Source organism: Halichoerus grypus, chromosome 11 (genome assembly GCF_964656455.1).
Source record: "Halichoerus grypus chromosome 11, mHalGry1.hap1.1, whole genome shotgun sequence".
Taxonomy (NCBI): domain Eukaryota; kingdom Metazoa; phylum Chordata; class Mammalia; order Carnivora; family Phocidae; genus Halichoerus; species Halichoerus grypus.
In genome coordinates this window covers 35,625,637-35,640,835 of record NC_135722.1, presented here as the reverse complement: position 1 = coordinate 35,640,835, position 15,199 = coordinate 35,625,637, and the positions used below count along the sequence as shown (strand labels likewise).

Below are 15,199 nucleotides of genomic sequence, written 5' to 3'. Positions count from 1 at the left end.
CATGATCCCAGGGTCCTAGGATGGGCTCAGGTCATGATCCCAGGGTCCTGGGATTGAGCCCCACATCGGGCTCCCTGCTCAGCGGGGAGCCTGCTTCTCCCTCTCCCACTCCCCCTGCTTGTGTTCTCTCTCACGCTGTGTCTCTCTCTGTCAAATAAATAAATAAATAAAATCTTAAAAAAAAAAAACCAAAAAACTAAACACTCACATCATAACTATGATTTATTATGATCACATTTAAGACTATTGCTTAACTTATGTACATTCACATTTCAAACACAATTCCAAAATGCATCAAGTAAGGAATTGCCTCTAGTCTCAAATCGCTTGACCAGAACTGATGCCATTCCTAGAAGTTTAAATAGGGAACAGAGAGCATGGTATAGAAAAGGAAAGAAAGGAAGAAAAGAAGAAAGAAAAAGAAAATGAAAGAAAGAAGAAAGAGAAAAAAAAGAAAAGAAAGAAGAAAAAAAAAAAAAAAAGATTTTCATTTGCACAGTTAACCGTGACCTTCACCAAAAACATTTCTTTCTAGGCCTGTTTCCTCACGTATAAAAGGTAATTCTCAGTTCCAAAATGTCAATAGAAAAGAAAAGAAAAAAAAAAGAATAGCATAAAAATGAAGAAAGGTCAAGTGTTCCCTGGTCATCTCCTCCTTATTCTTAAATCACCCCATCCCTGCCCCAAACTCAGTCACTCCCTTTTCAGCACTGTCAAGGCCTTCAGCTCAGACCACTACCGCACCCTCAGTTCACCGTCCCTCATCTATTTCCCCCCCTTAGACGATAATTCTTATCTCCCAATTACTGGGGAGCTGGCAGTTGATAGGATCTCAACCACACAGAACCAGTTCAGAGGAGCCTGTGAAGAGTGAGGCCATTTACTCTGCTCGAGGCACTAAGGGACACTTTGAGGTGGAGCAGGGCTCAGTGTAACATGGCTGAGTTCTGAGAGCAGCTGAATTTTAGCACATTATGCTACCACTCTACACTCCTCACAACACCCTGGGAGGTAGGTGCTGTTGTTCTTATTTTAAAGATGAGGCAACTGAAGCTTCTAGAGACTGGCACAATGCCGTCCAACTTTTAAGGCGCATTGCTTGAATTCGAACTCAGGTAAAAAATGTCTGACTTGTCCCCAACTGTATTAGAGAGAGATCGGGTTTAGCGCCCAGGAAGGAAGCCGGGCCAGGAGAAAAGACCCGCGCGGCAGGTGGCAGAGGCGGAACGGAGAGGCTGCAGGATCCTCGGAGACCCGCCCACGCGCCATCCTTAAGGCAGGGCCCCCTTAAGGAAGTGGGGCTTTTCCTCACCCGACAGAAAATAACTCCTCAACTGGGAGGGGGTTCCCTCCGAGTGCCACCCGCGGAAGGCGGAGGGCTAGGCAGATGGAAGAGGACCAGGCCGGTCGGCGGAGACCGGAGGAGGAGGGTTCGGAGAGATGGGAGGAGGCAGGCCGGGAGGACCAGCTGTCTTGGGTGTGGGCCAACCGGGTGGAAGGGGACCAGCAAGACCTGTTGATGGGGCTGAGCGGCCAGGAGAGCCGGGAGGCGGCGGGGCCCGTGGGGGTCCCGGAGGCGGCGGGCCCCGAGGAGGCAGAGGAGCCGAGGCCCACGGGCTCGGGCGGCGGGAACCGAGAAGGGCGGGCGGGCTGGGCGCCTGCCGAGCCGAGGGGCGGGGCGAGGGCGGCCCCCGAGGGAGGGGCGGCGGCGGGTCCGGAGGGAGGGAGGGGCGGAGAGGGGCGGGGAGAGAGGGACGGGGTGAAAGCGGAGGGGCAGTCCTGCGAGGCCGAGAGTATCCGCAAGCTAAGGGAGGAGTTGCGGAGCCGGGCCGTCCCGGAGCCCGGGAAGCTCCGGGAAAGGTACTGGGAGGGCACCCAGGAGCGCTACCGGGAGAGGGAGGTAAAGCGCAGGGCCAAGGGCACGAAGCAGGTCGAGAATAAGTACCGGCTGGAGAAGAAGCCCAACTGGCTGAAGGACCCGAGGCTGGTGGAGACCGAGGAGAAGGAGGTCCTCAGAGTGAAGACGGACGAAAACTTGGCCAACTGGGCGTCGGGGCAGCAAAGCCGGCGGCCCACGATTCGAGTCAACGTCTACCCTAGACCTCACCTCCAGTCGCAGTGGTCCATCGGCCACCACTCGGTCAGTGTCATTAAAGAGCTGGCGAAGATGGGTGACCCAGACGTGCTGGAAATGGTGCAGGAGGAAGGTAGGAGCCGGCGGACTCAGTGGCGCGGGGGAGGGTCGGGTTGGGCGCGCAGGGACCCCGGGGGACGTTGGCGGCCCTGCGGCCTGGATCCCGGGGACGTTCGCTGGGTGGCGTGCCCTGCGCGAGACAGGGGCTGCAAGAGGAACAGTCCCAGCCCCGGCGGGTGGCTGGGTGTCGGCGCACCGTGATTTCCTCTGCTGCTCGCGCTAGCCGGGGACCTGCGTCCTGTGACCGCTGCGGTTCCGAGACCGCCCCCCTTGCTCCAGTGTGCGCCGCCGAGCGGTGGAATAACGCGGGGAGGCTAGGCGAGCGCGCTGGCCGCGGGAGCTGAGGCGCTCCGGCCTCAGACTCCCACGCGGAGCCGCCGCTTAGGGTGCGTGATAGCGGTCCCCTGTGTCGGGAGCTAGCCCTTGAGTTCTTTTGTCTCTCTTCATTTGCCGATTACTGCTCAAGCTTTGAGATCCTTGGTAATTATGCGAGGGGCGGACCCTAGGGTCGATCAGCTGGAGATTCTTGTGCACCTGGAAACGCTGCCGTTTTACTGGCTTTCATCGCGTCTTCACTCCCGTTGAGAAATATCTGTTCATTGTTTGCTAAGGCCGTGGCACAGACCTATGTTCTGTGGATCTGTTTTAGTACACACGTATGCTTAAGAAGGCACGTATTTTTCTGCGACTATCTCCGGGACTCTCAGTGACACTTCCCTCAGTGACACTCTCTTTTCATGTCTTGTTTGGTATTAGATCTGAACATGGAAACAGTTTTTCTAAGTGATGAAACATCTAAGTAATCTTAGCATTCAGTCTTCAGAGGCACCAAGAAATACAATGCATGATTGCATCCGCCTCTCCTTTCTCAATAGCTTTATTGAGATGTAATTTAGATACCATAAGTCACCCATTTAAAGTATACAATTCAGTGCTTTTTTAGTGTGTTTATAGAGTTTTGCAATCATCACCCCAAATAGAAACCTTAGCCGTCACTCCCCATCCCCCCATTCCCTACACTTAGCTCTAGGCAGTTACTAATCTATTTACTCTCCAGATGTACCTACTCTGGACATATTCTATAAACAGACTCTTACAATATGTGGTCTTTTGTAACTGTCTTCTCTCTCTTACCATAATGTTTGTGAAGTTCATCCATGTTGTAATTTGCATCCTTCCTTTTTATTGCGATATAATACTCCATTGTTACAGATATGCCACATTTTATCCGGTCATCAATTGGAGGACATTGGGGTTGTTACATTTTTTTTTTCGTCACCACAGATAATGCTTCTCTGAAATTCGTGTACAAGTTTTCGCATGAACACACATTTTCATTTTTCTTGCGTATATACCTAGGCCTGGAATTTACTTGATTATATGGTAGCTTCATATTGACCATTTTGAGAAACTGCCAAACTGTTTTCCATTTTATAGTCCATCCAACAATATGTAAAGGTTACAATGTCTCCACATTCTCACTAACATTTGTTACTGTCTTTTTTTTTTTATTTATAGCCATCTACTGGTTGTGAAGTGCTATCTCTGTGGTTTTGATTTGCATTTTCCCAGCGCTTTTCCATTAAGTATCTTTCCCACTGCTTATTGGCCATTCATATATCTTTGGTGAAATACCTACTTAAGTCCTTTGCTCATTTTAAAAATTGAATTGTCTTTATTATTGCATTCTAAGAGTTCTTTATATATTCTCTGTGTATTATTTGCACATATTTTCTCCCATTCTGTGAGTTGTCTTTCCATGTTCTTGATAGTGTCACGTAAAAGCAATTCCCTTTTCTTTAAATCAAAACACAACTTAAGGTAGAAGGAAATAAAACTATTGAAAACTTTAAGTTTTGACTAATGGCTCTGCTAAATGATGCAATAAATTTATTTGTTAGTGAAAATGATTGGTTCATTGTGCAACGTGAAATGATTTTTAGATGTATAAAACTGAAAGTCCTTTTCTATACTTACTTAATGGTTTCCTGCTTTGCTGAGAATTACTTTCAGTTGTAATTTCAGTAGTCCGAAGGTCTTAATAGATATTTTTTTTTCACTTAAAACATTCAGTAAGTCATTATTCTCAGTCTTTCTGAAGTAAAGCTATGAGAAGGTACAGAAATATATTTTTTATTGAAGGAAGAGAGGAGGGGAAAATGTGGAGTATGCAACTTTCTGTGCATTATGAAGAAAAAATATATCAATATGACATAACAGAGATTGACCATTATTCTCTTTCAGATGTTAGAAGTATGATCTAGTGTAGCCTCAGGATAATTTTGCTTACTAGAATGTATACTCAAATTAGTATTACTTCAGCCACGAGGTCATACTGCAGCTTAAGTCCATCTCAGGAAGACTTTTAGAACTTTTCCTGAACTAATTTGTTTTCCCTTTCCTTGGCAAAGACCTTTGTAACTTCTCTATATTCCCTCTTAATATGATTGAAACTTCACCTCTGCTTTGGTGGAGGTAGGAGAAAAGGATATTGATGTGGAGTACCATATATTTGGTGGTTGGGTCTGATGACTGCATCCGGTCCAAGTCCCTGTTTCCTGTTTTGTTCATGGATCCAGCATCCAAGCAGTGGAGGATTGGGGCATTGGTGAGAACAAGGCCTAAGGAGCAGGGTGGTTCTGGCCTCTCGGATGACTCTCAGTTTTCTAAATGTTTTTCGATGTGTCAGTTATTTTGCGTGTTGGTTTTACTGCCCATTACAGAGACCCCTGTTATTACTGGAGTTGTATGAAAAGTGCATTAAAATGAGTGTGTATTTTTTAACATCAACAATCCAATGGATTTTCAGAAGCCATTCTAAATATTCTAAAGATATGTTTCTTCCTGGAGCTTAACGACACAGTATTAAAAACCAAAGTGTTCGCTGAAGAAGGCTGAAAACGACTGGGTTCCACAGCATCCATTTTTAGGAGCTACTTTCATTTCTGTTTTTTAAAATGTAAACTAATGTCTTCGAGTAAATTTACTGATACACGGAAGCCTGGATCTTGTATTTTCTATGTTTCCTAAATCACCTTTGAAGAGTTAATAGGAGAAAGTTAAATGATTGATTTACATGTGATGAGATTTTTTTCCTAGAGAGAGAATGCTAACATTTTACCTTTTAGACATAATAGTTAATGAGGTATTTCTAGGATTTGTTACATTTTCTTAGTTTATTTTCTTCAAAATTGAACACATAAGCAATCAATCTTCTCTAGTTAGCTATTTTCCTACTATCTAATAATTTTTAAAATGAATCGTAAAGACAAAGTGTAACTATATATATATATATATATTTTTTTTTTTTTAAGATTTATTTATTTATTTTTGAGAGAAAGAGAAAGATAGAATGAGTGGGAGGGACAAAGGAGAAGGAGAGAGAATCTCAAGCAGGCTCTGCACTGAGCATGGAGCCTGATACAGGGCTCAGTCTCAGGACCCTGAGATCATGACCTGAGCGGGAACCAAGAGTTGGTTGCTTAACCAACTGCACTACCCAGGCGCCCCAAGTGTAATAATATTTAAATAGTTATGTAAACAGATACTGCTAGTAAAATGTCAGTGTTGCTGAAATTGAAATATTGACTGGTTGACATTGCAAGGAAGTTGTGATTTGAAATATTCATTCTTTAGTTGATTTATGACATATTCAGCATGGCAAAAGACAGTTTTAAGGGTTTAACATTGGAAAAGGCACTTTTAAAATTGAATGTAAAGTTGCTCGAATCTTTACAACTTCATTAAGCATTGTATTTAGTCAAATCACCCTTCTTTTAGAAATGTGAATATTTGATTGCATGCATTTTGTTTTATGCTGCTGGAAGAGGTGTAAACTGAGAAGATCATTTGGTAAATGCAAGAGCTATTTTTGGGCTCAGGGTTTGTTGGAGTGTGTATTCTTAGCAATGTGCTTTCAGAGAAAACTCAAAGCTCAGTCTTTGGGCTGGCTTTACTTTCACTCGTGTTTTATGATTCTCCGTAGCATTTGGTATTAAACCCTTCATATCTCTGATTTCTAGCCCATAGGAAGAGTATAATTATTTCCATTGATTTTAGAGGATGCTGGAGGAATGACAAGAGACTGACTTAGAGTTGTTGGCTTCAAATCCTGCCTCAGATATGTTTCTGTTTTGACAGAGGCTTGGTGATTATGTGTAGTTATGACAACTTCATACTTTGTGAGTGTGACAGTTTGTCTATGTCTCTGGCATGTGCGAGCATCTAATTGTGCTTGTGTGTGTCAGAGAGAGAGCTAGTGAGCACTATGTGTGAGGGGGGCACAGAGTGTGAAGAAACACGTCCGTTTTTTCTAATCTTTCTGCTTTTCAGAAAAGGGGACAATTTACAAAGTGTGTCCCACCTGGCTCTCAGGGGGCTTGCCCTCTCATGGAGGGTGATATAATTGGGCTGGGTACCTAGAGAGGGCACCATTCCGGCTGGTACCGGAGCAGGTAGGAGACCAGCACAGGGACAGATAAGGAGGTTTCAGACCAGCACTGAAAGGAGGATGTCAGAATGGATACGGTGTGAAAAATGAGCAATAGTTAGCCAAGGAAGAAGGCAATTGTTAGTTCTAAGGAAGGCCAGCAGCAAGTTGAAAGGGAAAAGGGTAAGAGAGAATTAGTAGGGGTAGGAAATAACCTGGAGGAACTATGTTGTCCCTTTTCCAAATTCTCAAATAAACATTGCATCCAGCTCTGATAGCAATTTGAAAACATTGTTTTCAATGAGTTGTTTTATGTTAAATGCAGCAAAAATGCTAAGGAGAAGGAAGGGTTAGTGCTTACAGATTTTCAACTCTCTCTTCTAAAAAACAATTCTAAAATACTCTATAGTCCTCGCTTAAGGCTTGCACTTCTTCCCTCTGTACTTGGAACAGTTCTTCTGCATAAGGACTGTTTTTGTTCTCAAGAAAATAAAAGCCTCCCCTAAGTCAGCATTCAAGTACCATGCATTGAAAGACAAAGCGTGTATTCCTTGGAATCCTATTTTTTACGTACATATTAGAAGAGTTTGCTAGATTGGTTTTTTTCTCATTCGAAAATCCAATGAGAGTTGGTGGCCGTATTGTGCAGTTTTGAGCTGTACATCTAGACAGTATTCATGGGTAAAACCCTTTGCTGATGGTACTGGACCATGTTTTATATTTTTCAAATAATCTTTACTTATATTTTTAGTCTTTTAGGTGAGAAAGCCTGTACTCGGAAAAATTAAGTGATACAGCTATAGCCAAATTTGTTTAGTTTTCATGCTTTGCTTGCCATAACTATTAACTTTTTAATAGCAGACCCTGCAACAAAAAAGATCTGAATACAAAAGAAATTCTTTCATCTTTATTCTGACACTCGAATTTATCTCAAAGAATTTAAGTTTTGAAAATCAGTAATAGGATATATCCTAATAATAATAACAATTTCAACAAAAGTAACTAACACTCATTGACCTCTGCGCCCATGGCTGCATGAAGCACTTTACATGCATTGTCTCATATAATGCTTGCACAAACCTGATAAGGTAGACATTAGTGTCATTTATATGATACTTGAGAGCTTTCAATTCATGCATAGAAGTTGCAAGGAAGGCTGAGAAATGTGCTTTTTGGTTTGTTTTGTTTTTGTTTTTGCTAGAGCACATTGCTTCACCAATAATTAGGGTTTTGTTAGTAAAGAGAAAGGAGGAGAAAGGATATTTGTCTCCTGTATTTGCCCACTGTTAATAATCTTACCCATTTTATTAAATAGAATCTTCTCAAATTGTCCAAACCTAGGAGAGTCCTCAATCTTAGTTCCTCAACTTGCACATCTGAAATTTGACAGCAGTTTATTTCAAATGTTTACATAAGTGTCTGTAAGCCATTGATGTGTCTTTACGCACACTTGCCCCCCTGCAGCCCAGCCAGCCACACCTCCTTCCTGGCTTACTGGTTTACTGCAGCAATTCCTGATTTGTCTCTTGGCTCGGTCTCTCCCCCTTCCTTTTAACCCATTCTTCCCTGAAGGACCTGTGCTTTTCATACAATGTAAATGTAAATACGACTTAACAGCTTTTTTGTAGGGGGCACCTGGGTGGCTCAGTTGGCTAAGCATCCTACTCTTGATCTCAGCCCAGGTCTTGATCTCAGGGTCATGAGTTGAAGCCCTGTATTGGGCTCTACCCTGGGCATGGAGCCTACTTAAAAAAATAAAAAAATAAAGCTTTTTTTGTGGCTTACTATTTTACTTAGAAAAAAAATCCAGGTATACAAAGTCTTCCACAAACTGTCCCGCGCTCCGAGTCTCTCTGTTCTGTCCTGCCCCTCTACCATTTACTTACTTGTCTCCAGCTTGACCTTCACTGCTTTGAACACCTCAAAACCATTCCTGCCTTACAGCCTTTATGTGTTCTCACATGGCTTGAATGCCCTCAACATTCAGATCTCAGTATATATATTCCTGCCTCAGAGAGATTTTCTGATTTTCTCATATCTAAACTACTCCCCTGACCAGCTCTGTTTATAGCATTTATCTCAAGTTTTGGTCTGCTTCCTCTACAGAACTGTAAATTTCTTAACAATGGAGAATCAACAAATGTTAGCCATTGTCACATTATTACCATTGTTATATTAACGATCCAGTGTCAAGAACTGTTAAAGGTCTGAGATTTTACTATAGCTGGAGGTTAACAGAATATCCCGTTACAGTTTCATGGATACTGGTAGAAGACATAAGACACATGGCTCAGAGACAAAGGACAGTTTATTACTCACAGCATTAATAGTAGCCAGAGTGGCAGGATTTTTTGCCCATTTCTTGGCCCAGTTTGCCAAAAATGAATGCAAAGAGGCCCAGAAAATACCTGCAGATGTGGTGGGTTGCAATACAGGAGAGCAGTCTCAAGTTCAGGAACTTGAGTCTTTTGTACTGGTCAGTAATTATGCCTTCTGTTTGCTCTGGATGGAGACACTGTAATAGTCCCGGACTGTGAGCAAACCTGCCCTTTGCTACAGAAGGAGATGCTGTATCTTCCAAGGGTGTTCACTCACCCAAGATCCTTGAAAAGATAATCCAGAACAAATGGCAGTCAGTGTCTCACTAGCAAGATATGCAGAAATGTGAGTGACCCAAGGAGAATTGTCTCCAAACAATATCTGCCCCTGAGTATTCATCCCTAAGTAACATCCTTGGGTTTTGCATAGTTATCTTTATATAAGTGAAATATTAAAGTTTCTGCCCCCCCCTTTTTTTTTGCTAAATAATATTCTTTGGAGAGTTATCCATCTTTTTGCATGTAATTGAAATTCATTCAATTTTGTTACTAGATACAGTATGTGGTATTATTATATATATTATTGGCCATAATACCACATAATTGTATTTATCCATTTTACTATTTCTGGATATTTGAGTTGATTTTGGTTTCCTATTTATTCCTAGCAATGCTTTTATGAACATTCTTATACATTCCCATAATGCCTGTATTTCTTTTGAGTTTATACCTAAGATAGCACTTCTCAAACTTTTTGATCTCAGGACCTCTTTATACTTTAAACAATTATTAGGAACCTCAAAGAGCTTTTGTTTATGTGAGTTATGTCTATTGTTATTCACCAGGGATATCCACTTTTACCCCTTCTATTAAAAATAGTACTGGAAGTTCTAGCCTGACCACTTGGGCAAGAAAAAGAAATAAAAGGCTTCCACACTGGAAAAGAAGAATTAAAATTCTCTCTATTCACAGATGATATGATCTTTTATGTAGAAAACCCTAAAAAGTCCCCCCCCAAACCTGTTAGAACCTGTAAATGCATTTATAAAAGTAGAATACAAAGTCACTACACAAAAACCAGTTAAATTTTTGTACACTAACAATGAACAATCTGAAAAGGAAATTGAGAAAACAATTCTATTTATAGAATAAGAGACATATCTACAAAAAGGTTGCTACAGCTAATGTCAAAAAAATTACTGCCTTCTAGGATTTTTATGGTTTCAGGTCTGACATTTAGGTCTTTAATCCAGGAGTGCACTTGTTGTGATGAGCACTGGGTGATGTATGGAACTGTTGAGTTATTATATTGTACACCTGAAACTAATATAATACTGTATGGTAACTAACTGAAATTAAAATGAAAACTTAAAAAAAGAACAAGATATTTAAGAATTAACCAAAGATTGCATGACTTATATAAAAAAACTACAAAGCATTGCTGAAAAAAATTTTAAAAATGCGAACATACCTATGTTCATAGATTGGAAGACTTAATATTAATAAGATGTCAGTACTAACCAAAGTGATCTACAGATTCAGTGCAGTCCCTATCAAAATTCCAATGATGTTTTTTGCAGAAATAGAAAAAGCCATCCTAAAATTCATATGAACTCTCAAGGGATGCTGAATAGACAATCAATCTTAAAACAAGAATAAAGCTGGAAGATTCACACTTCCTGATCTCCAAAATTACTACAGAGCTACAGTAATAAAAACAGTGTGGAACTGGCATGAAGACAGATATAGACCAATGGAATAGAATAGAAAGCCCAGAAATAAACTCTCACATATATGGTCAAGTGATTTCTTTACAATGGTGCTAAGACCATTCAATGGGGAAAGGACAGTCTTTTCATCAGATGGTGCTGGGAAATTTGGGTACCCACATACAAAAGAATGAAATTGGACCCTTACCTATGACCATATATAAAAATTAACTCAAAATGGAATTAAACCTAAATGTAAGACCTAAAACTATCAACCTCTTAGGAGAAAAGAGAGCAGCAGTTTCATAATGTTGGATTTGGCAGTGGTCTCTTGGATATGACCCCAAAAGCACATGTAAGAAAAGAAAAATAGACAAAATGACCTCATGAATATTAAAAATAATGTGCATCAAAAAACACCACAAACAGACTAAAAAGGCAAACCACAGAATGGGAGAAAATGTTTCCAAATCATGTATCTGATTCAGAATATATAGAGTACTCCTGAAACTCAGCAATAGAAAAACCTGATTAAAAAACAGGCAAAGGATTTGGATACACATTTCTCTTAAGAAGGTATAAAAATGGCCAATAAGAACATGAAAAGATGCCCAATAGCATAATCATTAGGGAAGTGCAAATCAAAACTAAAGTGAGCTACCACCTCAAACCCCTTAAAATGGCCACTATCAAAAAAACAAAAAATAACAAGATTTGATGAGGATGTGGAGTAATTTGAATCTTTATGCAGTGTTGAGAATGTATAATGATAGAATTGCTGTGGAAAACAATATGGCGGTTCCTCAGAAAATTAAAAATTGAATTGCCATATGATCCAGCAATTCCACTTTTAGGTATATGTTCAAAATAATTGAAAGGAGGATTTCAAAGAGATATTTTTACAGCCATGTTGATAGCAGCATTGTTCATAATAGCTAAAATGTGGAAACAATCCAACTGTTCATTAACAGATGAATGGATAAATCAAATGTGGTATACACATACAGTAGAATATTGTGCAGCCTTAAAAAGGAAGGACATATGCTACAACACTGGTGAACCTTGAGGACATTATGCTAGGTGAAATAAACCATTCACACAATGACAGATTCTGTATGATTCCACTTTTATGAGGTACATAGGGTAGTCAAAACCATAGAGACAGAAAGTAGAATGGTGGTTGCCAGGGACTGGAGGAGAGGAGAATGAGGAGTTATTGTTAATGGGTATTGTGTTTCGGTTTTACAAGATGTAAGAGTTCTGGAGATAGATGGTGGTGATGGTTGCTCAATATTATGAATATATTTAATGCCTTTGCACAGTATACTTAAAAATGGTTGGATGGTAAAGTTTGTTATGTGTATTTTACACAATAAAAAATGGAGAAAGAAGAGCAAAAAAGAAAGAAAGAAAAAAGAAATAGAAAAAGGTTTACAAATGGTAAATTTATATTTTCTATATTTTCAGAATATATATGAATACTTCCTAAGATTACAGTTACTGTGGATGGCCCTTTATTCCATTCCCACTGTGATTTTCTCCAAAAAGTGTTTTTATATAGAAAGGTTTTGACTTGAGAAGTATTTCTCAGTGTTTCTCCAATGTGGAATCACTAGAGAATAAGAATCTTCTACGTTTAATATTTTTTTTTTTAGCATTAGAAACTTATTGGAAGATGTATTTCAGTCCAAATGACTCAACACGTAACTATCACAAAGATCCCTGTGTATGAGGAAAGTCATTTGGCCTGTTTAGAACTGGTGGTGCCCTTTAGTGCTTTCCTTGCAGACAGTTTGGTTCAATTCCAGGGAAACACGCCGACAGAATATTAAATCTTATGCACCGAAAACTAAGAGGTAGCGATGGACATCCCTATTGGATGCTTTCCTCTATCCAGTTTTGAGGCTACAGATTAATAACTGCATTTATTAGAGTTAATTTTATTTCTTAGTGGGAGACATTATATCCTACACATCAGTGTTTGCTTTTCCCCTAGGTTATAGACAGTTTTTGGTGCTGACTTCTATTGGCAGCTATTTTGAACAACTTAGCTCCAGGGAGGTCTTGGATGTTTCCTTTCAGTATTTTTTCTTCTAACTTTTTTGTTTGATTTTGGAATTTCTGTTTTCTCCTCATGCAGACTTCTAACCTATTCTGATCAGTTGGTCATTCTAACTTGTTTTTTCCTTTCTTATTTAATTTAGAGAGAATATCCAATATAGAAACAGAATATGTTTTCGGAATGAATGAGGTAAGTTAAATGTATATGTATTAGTTTCCAATAAGTCAGAACAGAAAATCGAGACAAGGCTACAAATGTACTTTGTCTGAATACTTAGTACTTCATTATTTACTCATAGTACATTCTTTTTATTTTGTCCTCTAATCTATTCATGTTTTTGGTAAGGAAAGCAAATTCCATGTTTCATGCAGATTTAATACTCGATCTTTCTAGATGCGATAAGGGAGCAAATATAAGTTTGGATTTCTCTTGAGGCTCCCTGTGAAACAAACTCAGATATGCTGAGTCTTGGTGTGTAAGAGAAAAGTATTTGGCTTAACGCTTTGCTGGAGTGTTATGAGGGTGGGATATGTGACAGCTTTTTATGTTAAACTTACTGGTATGTGAGGAGTGCTTATTGATGACTAAAATACAGTTCTAGTGACTCAACTCCAATTAAATACATATATTAAATGAAATAATAATAAAATTAAATACAAGTTGTAAAAATAAGAACCTAACTAAAGGCCTTATTTTATTTATATAAACTTGCAAAAAGATACTAAAAATTTACATTTCTTGTATACAGAGTATAAGCATTCTAAAGATATTTTTTATCTTTCTGGTAGGCTCTAGTTGACACAAAAGCACTCACAGAGGTAGATTTTTTTGAGTTGGGTTAGGGGTGTCCAGCCAGATAGAAAAAAAGTTCTTTAAAAATAGATAGATTTTTAGGAATAACTGAAATTCCCACCCTGGAAAACAACCCACCAGATAGACTGGCTAGGTAAGCTGGCTGACTTAAAATTTGCAGAAGTTCTGGGATTCCTTTAAAACCTGTGATCAAAATGCTGAGAGAAATAGAATATGACAGCCAAAGGGACTATGAAAATCATTTAGTTCAGTGATTTTTACAATGCAGTTTGTAGACCACCTGAATAACAATTATATTAAAAAATTTCTTAAAAATGTGGACTCCTGGGTCCAATCTGCTAATCGTATTCTTGGGGAATAAGGTTATAGAGTCATGATTTAAAAATAACACCCCCAAGTGATCTTTATTGCTACTGAAGTTTGAAAACCACTGTCATAAAGCAGAGTCTCCACAACTTAAAGTGATGTAATATGACACAGGGAACATGTTTATTAAATGAGTAAGTGAATCAAGGTAACTATGTAAAAAATTTGCATGTCTCTGGAGTGGACTGAAGAAAAAGTTATCATATGAGATTTATTGACCCAATTTAAATGGTAATAAATATATTGTCATTTTCATGTTGTTCATATTGACATAATAGTAATATACTTCACACAGGTCTCTATATGCTTGCTCAAGTTAACTTCAATTCCAGTTCATTTCTTTGCTTTTGTGTGTATCTTTCATATATATATATATATGTATATATGTGTATATGTGTATATATATATATATATATATATACATACACACACACTGTAGACTTAAACTTCTGTAATAGAAAAACAATTTCATCAAGTCGTATTTGTTCTGTTCCTTATCTCTTTGCATATTTAAAAAGCAATGAATATTACTTCCTTGCCTTCAACCTTGGATAGGCCTTCATTTGAAACAATTTTGCTTAGATTTTTAAGGCTTTACATTTGACTTACCTTTTTTCATATAAAGTATTTTGGAGTAAAAACAGCATCTCTCTGAAACATAGTTGAAGAATGCCTAATAAAGTTTGGAATTATTAAGTGGATATTTTATTGAATTAATCCATTGAAAAGTGACTGTAGCTTTTGCTTCCAGAAAGAGGAGTAGAAGAAATGTTCCCTGTTCCTTCTGCTAAGTACTACTAAAAACTCTGGACATTATATATAAAACAAGAAGACTCTGAAAGTTAGAGAGAAGAAGAAAACTGTCTAGTGACCTCAGGACCCAAGGAACAACACTAAAGTTAATTCCCTAGGTTTTCTGTTTGCTTTATCTAGTACAGACTGGGTGTAGGAGAGGCCAGCAAGTGCAGAAATGCTAATTGGCCCAGACAGAGCACCAAGAAAAGCCTATTTTCTTTCAGTGATGGACCAGAAAAAGGGTGACCTAGGAATACAGAAAACTTTTAATCAATGACTGTTTTTGTAGCCAAACACCACAGGAAAAACAACAACAACAACAACAACAACAACAACATAGTCCTACCATCATCCCCTCCAAAAGAGCTGACATGAGGAGACTAGGCGTTAACCCCTGTCTGGTGATAATAGGATGCCCCAACTCCTCCTAGAGTTTGTGTCAAAGAATTCTGAGTGGGGAGCCAGGACTTTCATTCCCACTGGATGCTAACATGTCTGTCTCTCACAATCCCC

At 39.4% G+C, this 15,199-nt stretch overlaps 1 protein-coding gene across 5 annotated transcripts in view; it reads left to right on the top strand.

Moving 5' to 3' along the window:
• Positions 1–1,759: 1,759 nt before the first annotated feature.
• Positions 1,760–15,199, top strand: part of ANO5 (anoctamin 5) — a 124,583-nt gene continuing 111,143 nt past the window's right edge. For all 5 annotated transcript variants that reach the window (XR_013442388.1, XM_078058298.1, XM_078058296.1 and 2 more), the window contains exons 1-2: positions 1,760–2,207; positions 12,855–12,901. Coding sequence is in view for 4 of the 5 variants with exons in the window: in XM_078058298.1 (XP_077914424.1) it covers positions 2,168–2,207; positions 12,855–12,901 (87 nt within the window). In the remaining variant the exon portion in view is untranslated. The remainder of the gene's footprint in view (positions 2,208–12,854; positions 12,902–15,199) is intronic.